This window comes from Hippocampus comes, unplaced genomic scaffold (genome assembly GCF_001891065.2).
Source record: "Hippocampus comes isolate QL1 unplaced genomic scaffold, H_comes_QL1_v1.1 scaffold89, whole genome shotgun sequence".
NCBI lineage: Eukaryota > Metazoa > Chordata > Actinopteri > Syngnathiformes > Syngnathidae > Hippocampus > Hippocampus comes.
Genome location: NW_017806077.1, coordinates 363,811 through 387,288, shown reverse-complemented (window position 1 = coordinate 387,288; position 23,478 = coordinate 363,811). Strand labels below are relative to the sequence as shown.

General features: G+C 44.8%; 1 protein-coding gene across 2 annotated transcripts; it reads right to left on the bottom strand.

Moving 5' to 3' along the window:
- Positions 1-295: 295 nt before the first annotated feature.
- Positions 296-23,406, bottom strand: LOC109530777 (glutamate receptor ionotropic, kainate 1). Of its 2 annotated transcripts, XM_019894664.1 has the most exons (16): positions 22,928-23,406; positions 13,829-13,996; positions 13,028-13,285; positions 12,384-12,565; positions 11,454-11,507; positions 10,693-10,866; positions 9,330-9,473; positions 8,199-8,306; positions 7,460-7,501; positions 7,143-7,256; positions 6,535-6,738; positions 5,318-5,541; positions 4,570-4,688; positions 4,279-4,496; positions 3,836-4,061; positions 296-2,897 (listed from the first exon to the last, which is right to left on the bottom strand). In XM_019894664.1, the coding sequence occupies exons 1-16, from the start codon at positions 23,010-23,012 to the stop codon at positions 2,608-2,610; spliced, it is 2,610 nt and encodes an 869-aa protein (XP_019750223.1). In that variant the 5' UTR covers positions 23,013-23,406; the 3' UTR covers positions 296-2,607. The 2 variants fall into 2 exon arrangements, with proteins under 2 accessions (XP_019750223.1, XP_019750224.1); XM_019894665.1 differs by lacking the exon at positions 7,460-7,501.
- Between the last annotated feature and the right edge of the window lie 72 nt (positions 23,407-23,478).

The following is a 23,478-nucleotide window of genomic DNA, read 5'->3' as shown; positions in this document are numbered from 1 at the left end:
CCAAGAAGTCAACGTTGGCACACAAGCAGCCCTGCAAAACTGTGTCTCAACAAGCAATGTGGCATCTGCAAATCAAAGGGATTACACGCCCAGACATCAGATATCATCCCCCGCCTCCTTCCGTTCGGCCGTGACACACAATCCTCAAATTGACGTGTGTCAAAGCTGCCTTGACTCTCACCTCCATTCAGCGTACTCCTAATTTACTTCTCCGCAATTCGGATTCTCCCCCGGCGCCCGCATCTTCCATTCGCCGTTTTACAGCGTTTCGGCAAAAGAAAGTACCTCAGTCCTCTTTTTTGCGAGCCGTGCAGAAAAGAGAGCCTTGATTTGAGGAGGAAGAAGCGGCAGCTGCGCGGCATGGCAAGGTCAGAGGCTGCTAATCCGCGGCCTCATTCATGCCAGATTAAAAACCTGCCCCCAGTTCTGATTAAGAACGCAGGGTTAGAAGATTAAAGAGCGGCAAACAAAACCAAAGCAGTTTAAGACCAATCCTGGAATTCATCAGAATACCAAAACCTTAAATCGGTCGTGAACAAGAACTCGATCTGCCAGGTTTCACTCCACTTATCATATCTTTTTAACTGATTCAAAAAAAAAACCAATTTGATATTGTATCATTGTAAGTCTTTGTCGCTTTAGCTGCTTGCTTTCGGCTGTGCTTACGTTTCGCAATTACACCAGCGATTATCCCTCTGAAAGGCAAGAGTTGCTAGCAAGGATTAGGAAACAGGGGGATTAGAAATTAATTAAAACATCTGGAGCTTTGTCCACTTTCTACGCTAAATCACACCACATACGTGCTAATAGAACGCACAAGTAAGTATATCTTACAATTTTTTTCTGCCCAGAATCAGCTACAACAATCGCCAGTGGACTGTACTGGCCCCAAAAAATAGCTTGCATTATTCAGACCACCTTTGATCTGCAACAATATTGGATTTTTTTTTTCCGCAGGGGTCTGAGTGTCACATGGAGAAAAACACAATAGTTGACTATCATTCCCAACATAAGGTCCTCGACCTTTTTTGTGACACAACATTAATCGTATAAGCCGTTAAGCGACTGTATCCTGATTACACGCCGCGCAGTCTCCTTTGAACCTCATTTTCGGCGGCTAGTATTCCGTTGACAGGATTATCGAAAGGAGGACCGTAACACTAAAACGTGTCAGCCAAGTGAGAGAGGCCAGAAGACGGATCGACCCAAGGCTAGCAAAGCGAGCTAACACTCTTGTCTCTTGCTACTTGAGATTAGCCAACAGTTTACTACAAGTGGAGCAGCAAGCATTTTTTTTTTTTAAAGCAACTCTTACTCACGCCTACCTGGCGCTCAGAGGGATTAATCTGAAACGAGTTTTAGTTGGGAAATCGGCTCATATCAGTTCATGCTCGGTCATAAAAGTCAAAAGTGAAGACTTCACCGACATTGTGAGTCACAGTGGCAGCGTAAGATGGCTGCCCTCTGGCTTCAACCGCGAGGAGACAATTGTTAGACTGTCCGACATAAATCCGTGGGAGTAGCGCCAGAACAAATGACTGGACAGTTATTTCGCATTTTTGACACACTACGCCGCCGCACGAAAGAACGTCGAGTTAGAATAGACAGTATCCATTATTTTCAACCAGCAAACTTCACTCGAACACATTTTCACAAAACTCAAGAAGGAACGTGTGGTAAATTTTCCCTTTGTTTATTATCCCCCGCATTTTTTTCTCACACTGCCCCCTGGTGTTTCGGAATGTCAAATATAACGTACCAGTGAGCTCAAATTGTTCATTTAATGAGCAATTCATAGAAATTCATTGGCTAGTAGTATACAGCAAAGTGGTTTGATCGTCTAAATAACCTTTAGCATGCCAAAAATGAGACAAAGTTTGCAGTGATGTCATTTGTGTAATAATGTGACCAAAACGGTTCGTGCGTGATTGGAAATGGTGGCAAACGGGGAACAAAATAAGAACGTCAACACAGCAATACGAAACAAGCAGCAATCAAAGGGTTAAAAGGGTGTCATGTTTTTCACAGATTTTCTTTTTCTTCATTCAGAAACAATTCTGACGCGACATCTTACATGCTCAAGAGAAAAACGACACACAAACTTGATAAATACAATAAATTTGACAAGAATATTCACTGATAAACAATGTTTTGAAAAGCAGTTGCAGAACAAAAAAAAATGGCGGTAAGTATTGCACACCCGGTTGTTGAATGCCTTTTCAGCATGACTTGACCCACCCCCCCAAAAAACAAAACAAAACATGAAATACATTTTGTTCCACACACACAAAAAAAAGTACAATTTGTGTTTTTGTTTTGCATAAAAACAGAAAGGCCATGATGGTAAAGCATCATGATGTCAAACGCTGACCAGAGTCTATTATCCCCCCCCCAACCCCCCAGGACTTTTTAATGTATTCTTTCAATTAAAATATTCATGAGCTCTACATCAAAACTACAGAAAACACTCAACTCTGCGATTAAAAAGTTTTGATTGTAACAATGCAGTTCACCACGTTCGGACATTTTCTGTCACCCTCCGAAAGGCGGTGCCCAAACGCGTGCGGCGTTCAAGTCCTCGGGCGCGTCCTTCAAAACCAGAGCGCGTCAATACTTGTTGTGCCACTCGCACTGGCCGACGCTCACCTCCTCGATGTCCAAGTTTTTCCTGGATTTGTAGATGAACTCTCCGATAGCCACGAAAACGGAAAGGACCAGTCCGGCCGCCAGCACGATGAAGATGCCGCCGATGTTCTCCACGCCCAGGGCGCTGGCCTCTTTGCTGTCCTCCTCGGGGCAGCCGTTGCCGCGCCACCACTTCTCCTTCATCATGTGCAGCTTGCCTTCCTCCTGAAGCTGCAGGATGGCTATCGTCACTTTGTCTCTGTAAGGGGAGCCTGCGGAAGAAAGCGCAACGCTCTAGAGCAGGGCTGTCCAACTCATTTTTGTCGTGGGCCGCATTGTTGTTTTGGTTTCCCTTAGAGGGTGGTTACGACTGTAAATTTTGCGGAACCATATAAATGTTCAACCACCTCTACGTATGACATACACAGCGAGCAGCAAATAGATTGGTAACGAGTTTGGACCTCAGAAGTCAAGAATCAGAGGTTAAGAGTAACGGATTGTTCAAACATTGTCATTATTCCATTATATACGTGACAATTTGAAATTTTGGTTCAGACTTTAGCAAGCGTCATGGAATTGTTTTTGCTGGCCCAATAAAATGATGTGGCGGGCCAGATCTGGCCCCCGGTCCTTGACTTTGACACCTGTGCTCGAGAGCAACTGAAGCGACGAGGCCTCATCAGGTCGTCAGATATCGGTGCAGTACTGAAAACTACGCTTTGTATTCAGTTCTTCTGATTGTGTGAAGCGCATTGAGTTACCTTTTGTATCAAATGTGTTGAATTGAAATAAAGCCGCCTGGATTGAAAATTCACATTTTACACAATTGATAGCATTGGCTTGTCTTGTGTTCCTGGCGCTCATTTGGTGAAGAAAATCTTGAAGACCAGTTTGTCATTCAAGAACTGCTTTAAATGTATCAAATATATATACAGTATCATAGCAGTCATATGAATTCTCGAGGACGAGTTCGTCGTTGAAGGACTCCTGAAAGTGGCCAAAATGTCAGATCCCCCCATACATGGCTTTTTGAAACATTTTGGTGAGTCTATTCAGGAAAGAAATGTCTGCAGTTGGACTTTGGAGTCTCCATTTTGAAAGAATCCCACAGGCTACCGCTGAGCCTAATTTTCATCCAAATTTGATGTTGCCCCATCAAGCACTCAAAGTGTCACCCCAAAAAATTCCAAATCAGGGCTATGTTAGGTACCTATTGGTGTCCCCACGCCGTAGCCCTTGGAATCGATCAGACCGCCAATCTGCGTGAGGTTGCAGTTGCGCTGGCTGATGTACTCGATGCTGGTCGACTCCATCAGGAGAGCGTAGTCGGTCGTGAGGACCCTCTGGATGCCCTCGCGGTTGTTCTTCACCAAGGCGGTGTTTTTCCGGCTACTCATGAAGGCCCACATCTTCTCGTAGGTTGAGATCTTAGATTTCTGTCGCGGTGAGAGCCAAACGTCTTGACGGGTTGAACAAACAGCTCAACATCATCGACAAAGACAAATAAACTATTTTTATGTGGCCTGAAAACTTTGACCGTTGTGGTCAGTATCATAAGACTGGAAACTTGTTAAATATCCGGATACACTAACCCCACCCACTATTTATAGTTTTGTGCTCAGACAAATTGCAGGCTTTCATGATGACGCTTACCTTGAAAAATGTCATGGTGGATCCGTCTCTGACCGCGCCGTACTCGATTTTGGTTTGCTTGGCCAAGTCGTCGGCGGAGTCGATGGGCGAGTCCATCCTCTCCACCGTGAGAAAGGCAGCCAAGTTAGCGGTGTAGGAGGAAATGATGATCAGCGTGAAAAACCACCAAATTCCGCCAACTATCCGGGTGGACAGGGCCTTGGGCATCAGCTCGGAACCTGAAAGACGATGACGGCGAGGCGTCACAAACGACGGCGACCCGCGCCGATACCGTTGAACCGACGAGCGTACCTTGCTGCATAAGTGCTCCAACTCCGAACCACACGCTGTTTATGAGGGTGAAATTGTTTTCAACCACGTCCGAGTCCGGGTTGCAGGGGTGGGGATTGTACCACTCGTACGGAGTGAACCTAGAGAGTCGAACAGTTGCAATTAAAAAAATATATACAGTATTGCAAATGTGTGTGTGTGTGTGTGTGTGTGTGTGTGTGTGTACGTGTGTGTGTGTGTACGTGTGTGTATATATGAATATGAATGAATGGCCAAACCGATGGCCGAGTGGTTAGCACGTCGACCCCACAGTGCCGAGGCCGTGTTTCGATCCCGGCTCCGGCCTTCCTGTGTGCATGTTCTCCCCAGGCCTGCGTGGGTTTTCTCCGGGTACTCCGGTTTCCTCCCACATTCCAAAAACATGTATGGCAGGCTGATTGAACACTCTAAATTGTCCCGAGGTGGGAGTGTGAGCGCGGATGGTTGTTCGTTTGTGTGTGCCCTGTGATTGGCAACCGGTTCAGGGTGTCCCCCGCCTACTAACCGAAGACGGCTGGCTGGGATCAGCGTGCTTGCGACTTGGTGCTTGCGACCAACCCTCCATCATGCAATTGTTAGTCATGAAAACTGCCACACTGACTCCTCCCCCACATATGTTGGTACGGATGTACTTTTTGACGTGATTAAGTCGTAGTTATGTTTTGTAAAGCTGCGGCTTGTGGGAACCAGTTTAAGAACCACCGCGAAGAAGCAAATAAACGAACGTCACCTGGCGATGACAAAGAGCACGCAGCTGACGCCGAGGCAAGCCAGCAGCACATACATCCAGATATCCGGGGACAGCGGGTTGAGGAAGGAGAAGACACCCGGGTTGGTGCCGTTGGGTTTGTGGTAGAGGATGCTGATGCCCAGCGTCATGAAGGGCTTGGAGAAGTCGATCACTTTCTCCCGCACGTAGGTGATGGTGAGGGGGGCCACCGCCAAGTCGGCTACCTGCCAACCGTCATAAGAGTGTCGGGATCCTTCCGAAAGTGATTCTAAAAAGTCTACACACCCCTGTTGAAATGCCAAGTTTTTGTGATCTCAAAAGAAGAGAAGAGAAATATTTTCAAAAGCCTTTCTGCACTCATGTCACCTCTGACTCGACTGGAAAACAAAAAAAAAGAAATATTTTCGAGCGGGAAAGTAAAAGTACAGGCAACAGATCTTGTGGGGTTGCACAAGTGTACACACCCTATTGTCGCTGGAGACATAGCTCACTTCAGAAAGAACCGGCGACATTCAAACTCATGTTTAACGGGAGACAGCGCACAACTGCCGCCATTTAAAGTGTCTCTGATTAACCTAAAAAAAAAAAATCAGCTGTTCTAGTAGGCTTTTACTGACACTTTTTTTTCTTTCGAGCAGAAGTCTGAAAGCGTTTAAAACACTAACTGCTGTTTTGGAACTGAGACAGAACCAGCATTGGTTCAACTTCTGTGCTCTCAAAAGACATGTTGATAAATGATTACAAATGGAAAAATATACCTATATATGTTTTCTTTCCTGATTTGAACTTTTACATGCCGGAGGCTGGCGGTTCTGGCATCCACTGCAAATCATTGTTGTACAGTATATTAAACAATTGTTTGAAATGAGGCATGGAGAAGGAATATCTTTCTTCTTCCAATATTTTGCGTCGTCGTCATGACTGCGACCTGGTTCGCAATCCTCCATGTCCGTGCTCTCATTGTTTTTTTTTCCTCCATCTCCAGCAGTCAAGATCGCAATCATTTTTTTATGTTACCTCTCTTTATTTTATTATCTTATTTTATGGTGTCTTGTCATTTGCGGAGGTTGAAAAATGAGAGTAAGAATTAGAAACTACAGATATCTTTTTTCAAATGTAGACCGAATACGTAAAAAACTCTCCCACAAAATAAATCCCAGAGTAGAATACAACCCCACAATGATCTACTGAAATAATACTTTGTCGCAAGTACTTACGTGGTCGATGAGCTCGCGCACCATGCCGTTCCACTCGCCTTTGTCGTTCTGCGCGCCGTATTTCCCGTCGGACACCAGCTTGACCTCGTAGGAGAAACCCAGGATGTTGGAGAGCTCCTTGAGGAGGTCCAAGCAGTATCCCTCGAAGCGGTCGTTGCCGTACAGTGGCTTGTCGGACTTCTTGTACATCACGTAGGGATTTTCCTGAAAACGCCAGCGCCTTCCGTTTTGCAAACAGTTTCACGATGTCATTACAGTGAACGACTATTCCTGAATTAGCGACCTTTCCAGCAAAGCGCTGGCTAATCGGAAAGTAGCAATTGTTGTCAAGTGTGTATGTTGAAGTGACACGTCTCAACTGGTATACGGTGTTTACATATTGGGGAGGAGCCAACGTTAGCCTGGGTTGGTAGCGGAAGTTACAGAGTCTTGCTTTTTGAAACCACATCATCTGTGTCTATTTTTTTTTTTTTTTTGTCTAAGATGTATTGAAATTATATGAATATAGGCAATAATAAAAATGTTCAGATGGAGGAGGGGAGGGTCAATGACTCAAGTTAATTTTTGTTATTTGCGGCAGAGGTGGGTCCCTTTCTTATTTACCGTACCAGAATAGTGGTGACGATGAGGGTCCTGTTGGCCATGGAGTCGGTGACATTTGTGCTGGAGTCCTTGTTGTTTTCTGTTAAATTCAGGCCCGTCTGGGAGTTCCAGACGCCAATCTGTAACCGACAGAGTGTGAAGATTGACAATTTAACCGGGCCACAAAGCTTTGGCTGAAGCGACACCGAAGGGGAAAGTCATCAAAGCACAACAAGAGAGAGAGACCAGACGTGGACACGTTTGGTGGGGGCGTGTCGGGGGGGGTTACGACAAGTCCATAAGTGAACAGCATTACTATTACTATCTGTACCGAAGTACCGACCTTTTTCCACACTTTATTCAGGCGATTGTTGCCTGCGATTGTCTTGCAGAAAACAAACAAAAAAAGGAAAAGCATTTTTAAATGGAGGGCATTGCATGTGTCAAGGATAATGGAGCAAAACGAAGCGAATGACTTGTTGACTTTGAGCTGTAGTGTCATCTCGTAACGAGCATATTGTACTGTAAGCTAAAAATCAAAAGAGCGCTGCATTGACAGTCATCATAAAAGTTTGAAGAAGCGTATTGAAAGGAGACGTGTGAAATGGAGTTTTGAGCTGCCAGCATTTTGACTGATCTTTCAACACCCACAAAATATTGTGTTCGTTGACAATGTAAGCGCCAAACTTAGCGAAGGAAGAGTTGACTCTCTTCTTTCTCTTTTCAGTTCTTTCTTTCGTCATCAGCAGTTGAAACATGGATTGGTTTCACCCAAAGCACCGGTTTCTGACCAAAATGCGGAGAAAAGCAAATTCTTGCAAGAACGTGGCAAGCAATAATATGACGGACGCTGACGTGGCAATCCGAGATTCACTGCCTCATTCTTATCGTCTACTTTTTTAAATGTTTTTGCCGTCTATGGTAGTGAATGAGTGAGTTGGTACAGGACGGGACATTGTTCAAAAGGTCAAATATTCCAAAGTGACCAGCACAAAATGAAAATGACAGCATTTTTTTTTTTTTTTTTAATTCTGCTTAAGAATCAGTTGAGACAAAGTGAAACGCGGGAGGGGACGGTTCACCTTCTCCAAGCCGTCCTCCTTCAGGCTGATCACGTCCAAATCAAAATCTTTGCGCAGGCCGTCTGTCTTGTTAATGACGATTTGTCCTGTTAAGCCGTTCCACTGCGCCTGTGCGAAGAAGCGGGACAGCCAATGAATCTCAATCATTTTTTTCTTTTAAAATGGTCAGAACGCAAAATGCTACATCCAGTTTACTGCAGAAGCCGGAGTAAATGAGTATGAGGAGACAATGAATAATTGATGAGTGAGTGGCGCTGCATTAGGTCCAATCTTGGAGATGACGGCTTGTTGCGTCCTAATGGCCCAAATGTACATTGGCTGGACATTTCAAGTGTCTGTTTGTGTGTGCCTGTCGTGTGCCTCGTAGATGATGATGTAAATGGAGCAGGCGGAGAGCGCTGGGTCTGCAGCGAGGCTCATGAATGCACTCGCCGCAAATGAAGCGAGCTCACTTGATCACAAAGCTTTTATCCGAATGATGCACAAATCGTCTTTTTTTTTTTTTTTTCCTTGTAATGTTGCACACACATCTTGATGTCCTCACTCCCTTGAAAATGTCGCCATTTGTTAGTTTGCACAGTTTGGAAACTTTTGGGAGAAAAAAAAAAACCTGGCCCAAGTTATAGGCCAGCTGTGTAATTTTCGTCCAGAACCGGTCAGAATGCATAATCGGTTATAATGCATGCATTTGAAGTCCAAAATAAAAAACAAAAAAACAAACATAAATACAATAGTATTTGCGCATCAATTCGGATCGTTACTACGGGTGTCACAAAAACAAAACAAAACAGAATTGTCTTTGTGTTGACGGATCGAATGATGACATTTTAAACCTAAAATAGACCATTTATTGTAACCATTTGACATGTCTATTCATTTTATTAAATCGTCGATATCTAATTAAGATGAAAATATTTTGATTTGCAGTCATTTATCTTTAAAACGAGAATGCATTTGATTTGGTTTTGTGTCGCTAATTAGGAGTGACACAGCCTCAAAATGAGACTCAATCAACCTTTTCATCATCATCATTATTATTATTATCATGAAAATAAATGGATTCCCAAAAGTCAAAGGTAAGCTCCCGTACGGAGGAAATAAAGAGCGGCGTCAAAGCGTCGCGCTACTCACGTCTTTGAGCATGTTCATGAAGCGCGGGCCGAAGCGCCACGGCTTGTGTCGGTGGCACTGAAGCGAACTGACGGTGATCTGGGCGGCGCGCTGCGACGCCGCCGCCACCATATACACGGCGTCGTACATCAGAGACGCCTCCGTCTGCAATCACACAAATCCCCGACTCATTTTTGTTATTTATTTATTTTTTTTTTTTTTGTGAGTCATCAATTCAGCGTCCTCACAAATCAAGATGGTGAAATAACAGCACACGACTGAGCGCAATCAGAAACTCCCATTAATTCTTTCTCAAAATAGATGTTTGTGTGTTTACATGGATTCTCTCAGCAATTCTGTTTCAATTTTTATTTTTTTTTTGAGGGGGGGCAGCCTTTTTTCACTTCAAAGTACAGTAGAGTTCACAAACAGGATTAGCAACCAGGCAGGGGGAGGTTGGGTGGTAATTATGTCAATTAATTTTGTTTACCAATGCAAGAGCTGTAAATAGCGTAAGCTTTTAATGACCCTCATGAAAGCAGATAAACAACTTGTGGATCTGCTTCGCGAGCTCGAAGACCGCACTAATGCGTCCTATTTATTGTTGGGTGGAGCACCCCCTTTGAGCGTCAAACTTCTCGGAGGGTCGATGTGCCTCCGTGGCCGATGTCTTTTGAATTTTTTATGAATGTAGGCCCTGGAAAATGTCACTGTAAAATTAAAAATGCGTTTGCGTTCTGCCCAAATGTGTAAGGAAACGCTTTGTTCTTCAAACTTTGAATTTTTTTTTTCCATTCTGAACGCGCGCATCGTCCAGATGAGATCATCCAAATGTGTTCATTGTCATTCCGGCATCAATAAATGGATGATTCATCTGAAATGAGAAAAGTATTTTTTGGGTTGTTTTACACCACTCGTTTTGAGATGAAACCTCGAATATCAGTCGCTTTTGAGCTTTAATCCATATTTTCAAATGTTTGTTTTCATAACATTTGATCAAGAATAGAATTGAAATTTTGAAAATCAGTTCACTTTAGCGATATGAGAAAGTTGCATTGAAGCGGTCTTGTGCCGTTTATGCCACAGGAGAGAACCACATTATGTGGTTGCGATGCACCAGAGGGATCTGTGAGCTGCCAGGATGTGGCGGCCATTTTGCATACACATGATAGCAGGCAGCAAAATAAATGGAGCTACTTCCTCGACACAAATGAAGTTGTGAAACTGTCGGAACCATAATCATCTTTTTTACCATCACAAAAAGCAAGCGTGAAAAGAGTTTTAAGCGGGGGTGCGTGTTTTTGTGGGTCCCCATCCAAATGTGGCGGCTACACGGACAGTTGCACACTCCCACTGTCACACTACTTGTAGTTCTAATACTTACCGTCATCATGCCTTCCATCATTCCCGTCTCGGCCTTGGAGGGGGCCTGCAGCCGCTCCATGGCCCACCTCTCCACCACCGAGGCCACCTTGGGGTTGTCGATGTTGAGCAGCCGGAAGCCCGTCATGTTGACGCCGCTATAGCGGTACGGCTCCAGGTCCAGTGCAAATAGGTCCTGCGGGGAAAGACATTCACAAAACGTCACTTTGCTCGCGTGGGAGACAGTTGTTTTGTTTTGTGTCTATTGAGCCACTGGACGGTTATCATTGATACCAAACGTGGCTAAATTGCCAGCTCGTGTGCGTAGTTTTGACTGTGTAGATTTTGAGGTGGGCGGAGGTTAGCATGACGAGCAATCACATCAACGAACCAAGCAAAGATCACAAGAAGTAGGTGATGCCTCTACTTTGCAAGTTTGCGTGTGCTTCTGAATAAGCAAGTGTGCTTTTGACTCAGTGGATTATTTTCTGCTGCTCTGTTCTATTGCTATTCTGCTAGCCGGCTCTTAGCATGAACGAGGATCTCATTGGCGAGCAAGCAGAGTTTTCACCTTGTGGAAGAGTTGATATATCTCCAATGAACTTTTGACGTTGTAGATTATTTCAAGTTGTTTGGTTTTATTTTTTCAGTTGGAGATCATTAGAGCTCATTGGAATATCCGACATCGGAATATCTGACATTGTGTTGGCGAGCGTGCATGTGAGCAGACCTACTCTAGGCGATTACTTTGTGGATTATTTTGAGTCCCGCTTGCCTGCTTACCAGCGTGGTGAAGAAGAAGTGATAATATTCTGTCATCATCCCCATGGACAGGATCTGCAAAGGGGTGCAAGGCAGAATGCTTTATAAGGAAATGCGGCGTCATGCCAAGCTTGCGATTCGTTTTCGCGGCAGGTTTAGTTTCTTCATATGAAGTTCCAACTCTGCCAGTGATTCGGGCGAGAACACACAATTGCCAATTTGGCTCATCCTCCGCGTGGTAAATATTAAGCCAAAAGCTGATAAAACGTCTCTTAATTGACTTGAAAGACTTGACAAGGTTTCATAAAAATAGATTTCTAATAGCAAGTCTAAAAAAAAAAATCGCTGTCAGTGTCCCATTAAAAAAAATAAAATAAAAAAGATTCACAGTAGATGTAATAGTCTACACACCCCTGTTCAAATGCTCCGTTTTTGTGATCTCAAATAATGAGAACAACGACAATCTTTTCAACTTTTTCCACCATTGACGTAACCCGTAATCTGTACAACTCAATTACGTTTTTTCTTCTTTTTCTTTTTTTCCATCGTTTCGAGAGAGGAAGTGCAAATAAACAGCTAAAATAATGTGGTTGCATAAGTGTGCACACCCTCCTATAACTGGGTATCTGGCAGTGTTTCGAATTAACCAATCACATTCAAATTCAGGTGAGATGGGAGTAAGCACACACCTGCCACCATTTAATGCGCCTCCGATTAACCCCAGGCCAAGTTCAGCTGTTCTAGGAGGCTTTTCCTGACATTTTTTTTTCTGATTGTTTTTTGCTGACACGGGCAGGTATTGGAAACGTTGATATTTTTTCTCCACATTGTCCAAAAGGCCCCAGTTCAAGATGAAGAAAAACATCCGCAACTGAGGGCCCTAAAAATGTGAAACATCTCTTATGGGGGTCCTCTGCTGTGGCGCGTGTTGGTGAGCTCGGAGTCGCTCACCTGCTTGAGGACATCAGCCGATGTTTGGTAGGAGCAGTCGAAGATGACGTAAAACTCCTTCCCCTTCTTCATCTCCTTGAGGAGCGGCCGCGCATCTTTGCTTCCCATTTGCAGCTGGCGGATCTTGATTTTGATGCTGTATCTGGACGGAGCTTTGATCAGCTCTTGCAAGCGGATCAGGCCTTCAACCCACAAACATCATGATTACTTCATGTGCTATCTGCTTTGACCCGATATCAGCGATCCGGTTTGAACTCAGCGAGTCTCACAACCAGTGAAAGAAATCGCGACCCGTTTTCATTGCGGGTCAAAATGACGCATTCAATTTGCAAAATGTAGAAACGTTTAAAATGCAAAAAGAATTCTGATAAAACTGTGCACCTTGTGGCTGTTTATTGTCGGCAGTCCACTTGTACAAGAGCCCCCATGTCGAATTAGCATTTACTCTGCCACACAATGATTAAAATTTTCGTCACGGTCACAATTTCAATTCTTTGAACTCGAAAAACGAGAGCCGTGTTTTTGAGCTCCGCTCATTGAGGTTGTCAAGCACAACTGTCATTTACCCTCCTGCGTGGCTGCAGGCCAAGCTAACGTGGACCCGACAACCCCCATCTTATTGTTGCAAGATTTTCGCAACTGACCCGTCGCGTCCTCGTAGACCACGGTAACCGTCTTCCACTTGTAGTACTGCACTATGTCCAGCACGGCTCGACTTATGGAGGCATATTCGGGATAGAGGTTAATGTAGAAGCTGTCTCGGTTGTCCACGGATGGATGCTTCCAGCGCGTCTGGATGTGAGGGACTTCCAGGGCGTTGCAGATGGACTGAACGGCGCTCACCGACGAGCTGTGCGACGGTCCGAACACGGCCCCCACACCCAGTGCCAATTGGTCACAGGCTGAGGATTGCGAAAGAGGGGTGAAGGGATGGTGGTGGTTTGGGGGGGGGGGGGGATGATAATCCATCAGTCAAACCCAGGTTTCCCCACTTGTGATGACAGGTTTAAGGATATTTCTTGCACATGATTTAAAAGTTTCTCTCTCTCGGCCTCTGGATAACTTTAGTTTTGTCCTGGTTACCTTGGACAAAGTTCTCTCCCATCCGGGATTTGATGTCTAAAATGCAGTTAGGTAGAGTATACATTGGACTTGTGTCATCAGGAGTCACAGAGATACAATATACAGCTACGTATCAATGGAAATTCACTCTGTGTTTCCTGATAACACCACCAAGAAGGTGCATATACACATTGGAAATCAAACAACGAAGGGCCTAAAATTGAACCTTGAGGCACACCACACATTACTTGGTGGCCTCGCAAGGAACACGTACCCCAAATTTACCGTAAGTGTTCTGTCAGTGAGTTGGTTGGCGCCAACAAAATAGTCACGTTTTCATCTTGGGATATTACGACAAGAACAAACGATAGCCGTATACTGACCTCTTCTGGAGGCCTCGAAGCTGTCAAAGAGATTTATTCTCTGGACGTCGTAGGTCAACGTGGTGTTTGGCATGAGGGTCCGATTCCTGTTGATGTTTGTCACTGCAAACTTAAAGGCCAGCTCCTCCACACTGATGGGCTCGGTCTCCAGCGTCTCGAAGATGCCGCCTGGGTGGACGGACACCAGCAAGCAAAGCCGTCAAACGGGGCTGCCGCGTGTGAGCCGATAATAACCCAGGCAAGGCAAGGCGTCCTTATGAATAGATTGCATTTCAGACACAAGATAACTCAATGTTCTTCACATCATTCAAAGAACAACAGTGAAAGCATTTTCAAAAGATAAACTATTGGGTCTTTTGTCTTGCGGTGAGGTGAAGCAGCATGTGACTCCTCATCTGAGGTCAATTTCCAACGCCTGTTTTGAGTCTCTCTGAAAAATGGTGTCTTTGTAGTCCGATGTATACGCTAGGAATGAACTAAAAGTTTTTTGTTGCTGTAATATAGAAAAATGCATTCATTCATCTCATTTTTTATGTATTTATTTTAAACAGGCCGACTTCTCCATATTGCATCTTCGCTTTGAGTGATTATGAATATGACATAATGTTGCGCAGATATGCACTGGTCATGTCGCTGGAATTTAATCCCATTGAGAGAAAAGCCCCACCTCGGCCAGCCTCATCCTATTTGCGCGGCCTACATTCCGACGCAGCGTTTGGGAAAAGCCCGTTGCCGCCGGGACAAGGAGACACACCAGGACGCGCTTACGGGGGTCACTGCGGGTCGTCTCCGTGGCCGACACCTCTTGGGAACGTCTTCAGCGAGCGTGTCGTTTCATAGTTTGCCGAACTTCTTTAATCGGCCTTTGACTCCGGCGCAGCAGATGCGATGCTCGGCAAATGTCTTAAGCTCTAAATCTTCCCTCTGGAACATTGATGAAGCCCTCCATCAACACGGACGTCACATTTAGCAAGACAAGAGCAACTCTTTCGAGTGACGCGGTGCACGTCACTGCAAAGCGCCAAAATCATTGGAATGATCATTTTGCATACGCCTTTAATGTTTCTTACAGCGGCGTGTTCCAGATTGCTCGACTAAACAATAGTTCATTCCTTAAAAGATGTATACTCAGCAAAAATATCTCCACGACTGTCCAGAGCAGATGCACGGAATGCAAAATTTTTTTGTATCCATCATGTCCATCATGTCCACAGAATGCAGTAGGCGAGGTCTTCGGACTTTTTCCGAAACATCAAACAGCCTCATGATCGCAAACGTCCCAAACGTGCGGTTGTTGACAGTTAGCCGGTTTCTGGATAACAAGCCGCATGCTGCTTCACCAAGTCGAAAGACATTATTATGCCATCATGCATTTAGCAGCCCGCTGTGCTGTGGAAGTTTCAACCTGAAGAAAAAGTCTTTCTACCCGGGGCGAAAAAAAAAAAAAAAAAGTAAAGTCAAGGCCAGACAAAAAAAGAATCCCAAAGCCTTTCAAATGGAAATGAACCCAAACACTCTTTTTAATGGGCTTATTTCAAATTATAATACAGTTGTTTGTATGTTTTGCACACGGCGACATAGACAAGTACAGGCAGACTCGAGGCCACCACTGTTATGCTTTGTTTTTTTTTTAATCTAATATTTTCAGTGTTTTTCTTCTGATGCCACCAGAAGGTAGTTTTAAAATGGATAAAAGTTAAAAAAAAAAAAAAAAGTGGGCGTCAATTGTGTGAGTTTCATCCAAAATACACAAATTTGACCAAAATCAAACACAAACAATCTGAGGTGGCAGGCGGTGCCCACTTGACGGCAATTGGCATTCTGTCGTGTTGCGACTCGAGTGCGCTACTCGCGTTCTGCATTTCAAGGCAATGAAAGGCTTTGAAGTCGGCTGTGACCACTCCCACAGAGGCGCAGCCACCCCCAGAGTCTGCGGTCTTTTGCCAATTTACCAACCAATTTATCAGTCTAACCCGCCGAGTGATGCCAGCCACTGCGCAGGGTTTAAAATACATTTTAAAAAAACGCTTCTTCAATCCGTAACGATTTGAAAGTGACGATTTTGAAGGCTCGCTTGTATTTAACGCGTCAGGTGTAAAGCAAATCGGTGGAATCGAACATCACCGTCACATGGCAGTTGGCTTATTTTTCTTGCACTTCACAACACCGGAGAATGTTCGATTTTGCGTAGAGAGTTCATTGTGGGTCAAAGCTGCTGACAGTTTGACCCCTGGAACAATTTATTTCCACTTCCATTGCTTCCTACCCGACAAACTCAACTTCCAAAAAGGTTACACTGACAAAAAAAAAAGTCAAACAATTAAGCCATGTCGTCATCGTCAAATTCACTTCAAGCGTCCCAAAATGCCAGAAAGACAAAAGTTCACTGCACTCGGCAGTTACGTATGAAAATGTGATTTAAAAAAAAAAAACCTTCTTTTTCTTCTCACGCAGACGTTGATTGTGAATGACCTTTTTCTCTTGGTGCCCACACTGAGAGCGCCTTGTGCGCGCTGCGTCGTTCGCTTTTGAAAAACGAGCTCCCGCCCCAAGCGGCTGCTAGCAGGTCCTGCTAAAACACTTCCGAATTCTGCACACAACCAATTCACGCATCCATCAATAATTTTTCACACACACAAACACACACACACACACACACACACACATTTTCACACACACAAACACACACACACACACACACACACACACACACACACACACACACACACACACACATATGGCCCAACTTGTCTCTTCCAAGCAGATGGTCCGTTTTGTGCGTGGGGCCAGAATACCCCCCACACCCACCCCTACCCCTCCCCACACTACTATGTAGATTTTCTGATTTACATCTTGGTCGCCGATGTCTAATCACTCAAACACAAAATGATGCGCAGCCACCGCATGAATAATCTCCAAAGCGCTGCCAACACGAGAGGCGAATACAACAGGGAAAGCAGATTCATTTGGCCTCCTTGTTTGTTTGTGTGGTGAAGAGAGGGAACACGAAATGTAAATTCGAGAAAAAATATTCTAACGGTAGAGTATGTCCTCGTATATAATATCATTTGGATAAAAATGATGAAAGCAGTGTATGAAAAAAGAAAATCAGATCCATAAAATGAAATACGTTAAAAAAAAGAAGAAATTATAAGCAGTAATTTATTTTGTTACTTTGGTGGTCTTTTGTAAAAAATAAAATAAAAAATTCGAACGGACGGGACCGCTTCCTCCCTCGCAACGTTGCCGAAATCCACCCAGTCGGCTCTTGTCGTGCAACGCTGCCGCAATGCCTTCAACAAAATCAAATTTTGCTCTGGGCCCCAAGGTGGCGCCAGCCAGCTCTGCGTTCACATGCCTGATGATGGTCTCATTGTGCCTCTTCCCTCTTCCAACAAATGAAAAATAACTGTTGAGGTTCATGAAGCACCCAAACATCAAGCGTGGCTAGAAAAGATTTGCCGCACGCCAACCAGGCCACAAAAGTATAAGGAGGTCATTAGAAACATCTCGATAGCGCAACTTCATTTGCTAATTGTATTCATCTGGGTTGCTGCGATTTTTTTTAAGGAAGCGTTCGGATAAAGCGCAGCAGATAAAACTTCAGCCGACGCATTTTGGAAGTGAACAAAATGCGCGTCTATTTTTTATGAGGCGTATCGCAGATTCCGTTTGCAGGAGACAAATAGGTCACTGCATCCACGAGATGAATGAATGGCCCTATGGGGGGGCGGGGGGGGCTCAACATGCCCGGAAATTCAGCAAGCACGGGAGGAGTAGAATGTGAGAATGTGCCCGCAACACGACCCCAATAAATTCACTCTGTAGCGCCCCCTGGAAAGTTGGAGGGATAAAAACAAATTCCCTTCCCTCGGTTTCACCTGTCAAAGTAAAAACCCACGCAGGGAGGCCCGGGCCGGAATCGAACCCAGCGCCTCAGCGCTCTGAGGCAGATTTGTGAACCGTCTGACGCCGTCCAATGATAGACGTGCCCACCTAATTTCGTCCTAATCAGTGAAACTGGTGCCTACGGCTACTTTTCACGACGGGGTACGGTTTTAGAGGATCAAAAAAACCAAAAGATTTTCACCTTGATACACAAGCTTGCAAAAAAAAAAAAAAAAAACTGGTGAGGGGTCGGTCATGTTGTGGCTCTCGTCAATATAAGTTAGCGTTTGTCTTGACTGCATTATTAGGTCGGACGGTGCTATGGGGCAATGCATGCTGGGAGGTCAGGAAAACAAGAGCGCTGCCGGGAGACTGCGATCGGCCTCGAGCGCCACGCTTCTGTTGCCTCCTTCGGATGGAGAACGAACAGCGATAACAAGCCTTCATGTGAATTCAGATATTTTGAGGGGAGGGGAGCATTTTCATTTTCTACATTTCTACGGAGCTCGCCGATGAGCGTTGTACCGCATTTTTGCAACCCACGTGTGTCGTGCAATGTGCTCTGAATCTCTACGGTAAGCTAACGCGTTACTTTTTCCAAAGTCATCAGACTACAATGACTTTTCAAATATCACAAAATGTGACTACCTAGAATAGATACATAATATAGGGCGACATGTTTTTGAAACGCGGTAGGAAACCGGAGTACCCCGAGAAAAGCCACGCAGGCACCTGGTGAACATGCAAACGCCACAGGGAAGGAAGGCCGGGGGCCGGGAATGTCAAGTACGGTCACACGCCGCCCCGCTACAATTTTGCGGTTTACCGATGCCGATCGTACCATCGCGAGCCGATTCGATCGCAACAGCTTGGCGGAGACGTGACCCAATGAACCCCTGGGTTGACTCGCACTTTCGCTCTCATGAAGGGGGAGTCTTTTTGGGTCGAACGGGACAACGGTGTAGTGTTCGACTTTCTCCCCCGGCCCGACAAGCCAGCGACCGCGACCCATCTGACTTGGGCGCACGCCAGCCTCGGACTGAAAGAGGCGCTCCGAAGCCATCGAAGATCCCCGTTTGATGTGCGGCACTGAGCTTTCTCTGTTGGTCCGGCGAACCCCGACACAGGCAGAGTGAAAATGAGGAGGATGTTTCGCAGGGTTGACACATGATCCAATGGCGCCACGGAATCGCCGGTTCAGTCGCGTTGGCAAATACAGACGAGCCGACGTTCCGTTCGCTCGTCCGCTCTGACTTTCCGCAGAAAGAAGATTAGTGTTGGTTGTTTCAGGATTTGTCGTTATTACGAGAAGAGCGAAACGACGACACCTGCCAAAGCGGAGGGATGTTAATTGGAGTGAACGTGGCAGCATATGGGCGAGATTAGCGCGGGATGAGAATGACAAAGATTAGGCCAGGCCCGTCCTTGATTGAGACGGATTAACGACACGGAGCGCAGATTGAGACGGGAGAGAATGGGGAGGCGGCTTGTCCAGTTTCACAACTCCAGGCGGCGCGACCAAAGCGGCGTCCTGCTGGCCGTTGAGGGAATTTCCTCCCCCTGTGAGGTTTTGGCTTTGATCGAAATAAACCTGCTAATCCAAATGGCCAGAAGCTTTCACATCACGGTGAAAATACATTTCCAGGTTTGAAGCTAGCGAGACCTGACCGACCGCTGCTAAGACATAAATCAGTATATCAAGTGCACGTATGTTTTGTTTTACAACGATACTAAACAATATTTATCATTTCATATGTAGCTGTGGATGGAATAGTAAAGCTTCCCGACTCTGCCTCCAAAATGGAGGCAAGCGATGACGTACATGGCAAGTGAATCGTAGTGAGGTGAGCCTCTGTCTGTCCAATATATCCCGACATTTCTCTTTTACTCTCACCGACGTTCTTTTGTGATGTATGTTGATGTACGTTGCAGCGGACCTTAGCATCCGTTGTTTGTTGAAGTTGTGGCGAGTCTTTGCCGTGAATTTGTAAAGATAAATCCTCCATGTTTGTGGTGGATTCTACCCTCACATCAGCCGAAACTAGGTTGAAATCTAAACTGATTTGAATCCAGTTCTGTTCCACATTTGCACGGTTTGGCAGCAACGCGAATACAGCGTGGAATCAAATCCACGAAACCTTTTCAAATGGTGTAAAATCTCACCAGATGATGTCACCGTGTCATGGTACCAATTAAATGAGGTTTCCGTTTTATGCCAATCCAGATTGAATTTGGATTCATTAGGGAAAAAAAGGATTATATAGAACAGGAAAATCCATTTATAGGTGACACATTTGAAAGAGAAAAATTTGACAGAAATCGAGACTATTTTGAATCCAGTTCCTATCCGGATTTGTCTCTCTGCGTAACAGTGTAAATGCAACACAGAAAAATCCGATAAACCTGTTCAAATGCCGTCTCATCTCACCGGGTGATCGGAATCGTATCGTTATGACAATCAAGCGAGGATTTGGTTTCATCATAATCCAATTTGAATTTGCATTCAAGAGAGGAAAACGCTTCAATAGAACAGTGGAAGCTATTTGGAGGCGACGCATTTCAAGCCTTGGCTTCAAGCCCGAGTCCTCCTGTTGAGAAAGTCTTTTTTTAGTTTTGTCTTTGTGATGCAACGTGCAAGCAGACTGTCCTAATGAAGCACATTTATCACGCTTGTCCAGTTTCACAACTCCAGGCGGCGCGACCAAAGCGGCGTCCTGCTGGCCGTTGAGGGAATTTCCTCCCCCTGTGAGGTTTTGGCTTTGATCGAAATAAACCTGCTAATCCAAATGGCCAGAAGCTTTCACATCACGGTGAAAATACATTTCCAGGTTTGAAGCTAGCGAGACCTGACCGACCGCTGCTAAGACATAAATCAGTATATCAAGTGCACGTATGTTTTGTTTTACAACGATACTAAACAATATTTATCATTTCATATGTAGCTGTGGATGGAATAGTAAAGCTTCCCGACTCTGCCTCCAAAATGGAGGCAAGCGATGACGTACATGGCAAGTGAATCGTAGTGAGGTGAGCCTCTGTCTGTCCAATATATCCCGACATTTCTCTTTTACTCTCACCGACGTTCTTTTGTGATGTATGTTGATGTACGTTGCAGCGGACCTTAGCATCCGTTGTTTGTTGAAGTTGTGGCGAGTCTTTGCCGTGAATTTGTAAAGATAAATCCTCCATGTTTGTGGTGGATTCTACCCTCACATCAGCCGAAACTAGGTTGAAATCTAAACTGATTTGAATCCAGTTCTGTTCCACATTTGCACGGTTTGGCAGCAACGCGAATACAGCGTGGAATCAAATCCACGAAACCTTTTCAAATGGTGTAAAATCTCACCAGATGATGTCACCGTGTCATGGTACCAATTAAATGAGGTTTCCGTTTTATGCCAATCCAGATTGAATTTGGATTCATTAGGGAAAAAAAGGATTATATAGAACAGGAAAATCCATTTATAGGTGACACATTTGAAAGAGAAAAATTTGACAGAAATCGAGACTATTTTGAATCCAGTTCCTATCCGGATTTGTCTCTCTGCGTAACAGTGTAAATGCAACACAGAAAAATCCGATAAACCTGTTCAAATGCCGTCTCATCTCACCGGGTGATCGGAATCGTATCGTTATGACAATCAAGCGAGGATTTGGTTTCATCATAATCCAATTTGAATTTGCATTCAAGAGAGGAAAACGCTTCAATAGAACAGTGGAAGCTATTTGGAGGCGACGCATTTCAAGCCTTGGCTTCAAGCCCGAGTCCTCCTGTTGAGAAAGTCTTTTTTTAGTTTTGTCTTTGTGATGCAACGTGCAAGCAGACTGTCCTAATGAAGCACATTTATCACCGCTTGCATCAGCTCGAAAAGGACTAATTACACGGCCTTTCTCGTCAACTTTCAAAGCGCTCGTCCGTAAACTGGGGACGGATTTCAAAGTGTCCGTGCGCCCCCGCTCGCGATTCCGCTGCCGCTCGTGGATCTGTTTCCCTTGGCCGCGGGCCAAAAGGCGAGCAAGTGTGCCAGCCGCGATGCGTTCACGTGCATCGGCAGTCCCCCTCTGACCCGCGCCGGCGTCCTCTCGCAGCCCGACGCCGGAGTGGATTAACGGGATTTCAATCTCGTTGTGCCCAAACGCAGCGAGCGCCCTCGCCATGATTATTGTCATGATGATTATTTGGGGCGAAATATAGAAACCTGAAATAATCCAGTCTGTGACCATGATAGTATAGGAGTAAATTAAAATGTGTTTTTATTATGTGACATCGATCGCATGTTCCAAATGGAATCTTGTGGGCGGTGTTTTGAGTTTGATGCCATTCATTTTGTATGACCAAAAATATACATCAATGCAAAAATGTACTTTTTAGAAGCGAGTTTTTTTATGGCACCGCGACATGCTCGTTTAATAAGTGCGAAGAACGACATGTTTTAAAATAAAACCCGTCCTCTATAAACTGAACTGGAAAAGGCACTTCGACTATTTTGGTGGCCTCATTGGAAGGAGCGACAGAGTCCAAATATTGAAACGGCTTTCGGTGTGACGCAGCGCCCTTGTGCATCGTTGCAATTGCAAAGTACAAAGGTCTCATTTTAAATGGAGTGAATGTCTTTGACGTTTCATGTTATTCCACTTCATTGCATACCTTTTTGAATTCACATTTTAGTCAAATTCAATTATATGTCAAATCTACAAAACCCTTGTATATTTTTTTCTTGAAGTTATTAGTTTTTGCATTCGCTTATTTAAGCGAAATTAAACAATTTAAAAACTTAAAACAAAAAACACATTAAATGTAATTATTTTTAAAAGAACCATCATGTTTAAAATGCTCCTAGAATTACATTCTTTTAAATTGTTTAATTTTAAAAAGCACACGAAATGATTTTACATGATATTATTAAACAAAAAAACATTCAATTAAACGACCTTAAATGAACAAATGCCCCATTTATGTGCACAAAAGTGACGGAACACTCTTAAAATATGTCAACGTGCAGATAAGTGTAGCTCAGTTGTGTCCTCCTTTTTGCACCGCTTAAAACAACAAACACTCCAATTATGACTAACAACAGCAACAATAATCAATATGCATCTTTCCCCAAGCAACTCTTGAAAATTCACATACATCGTGTAAATGATGTCAAGGTAGAATGAGTCCGACGTTTTGCAAGGGAGCCAAAGCGACTCTTGGCCTCCGTCACTCACCAATCCGGAGGACCTGCTGCCAACTGAGCCACAAGTCCGCGAGCAAGTAGAGCAGAGACAACAGCAGCCCTCTCCTCTTCGCCATGGTCCTCCCCGGGGACTCCGCTTCAGCATGGAGGTCAGTTTTCCGCCCAAGTCATGCTGACACCTCGCCGGTCCAAGTATCCTTGACCGTCGCAATCAACTGGCCCCTGACCCGCATCGTCGCCTCGCTCATTGTGAGAAGGAAGAAAAAGAAAAGAAAGGGGGGTGGGGGGTGAGAAATCACCAAATTCGATGTGAAAGTCCTTCATGCGTGATACGGGTGTTGTTTTCCATGTTCAAGTCGCATCCCTTTTTTTTTCCCGGCGCACGCTTGAATTGAAGGGTGCAACTGAGGAGGAGGACCGCTAAGATGCTCCGGCTGTCAAGGCGGCACAGATAGGAAATACTGTTTCCCCTTATGGATTTCAAAATAAAATCGACCCGGAGTAAATGAGCTGAAAGCAGGGGTCGTCAAACTCATTTGAAATCAGGGGCCGTATTCACCCCCCCCCCCCCAATTTATGCAC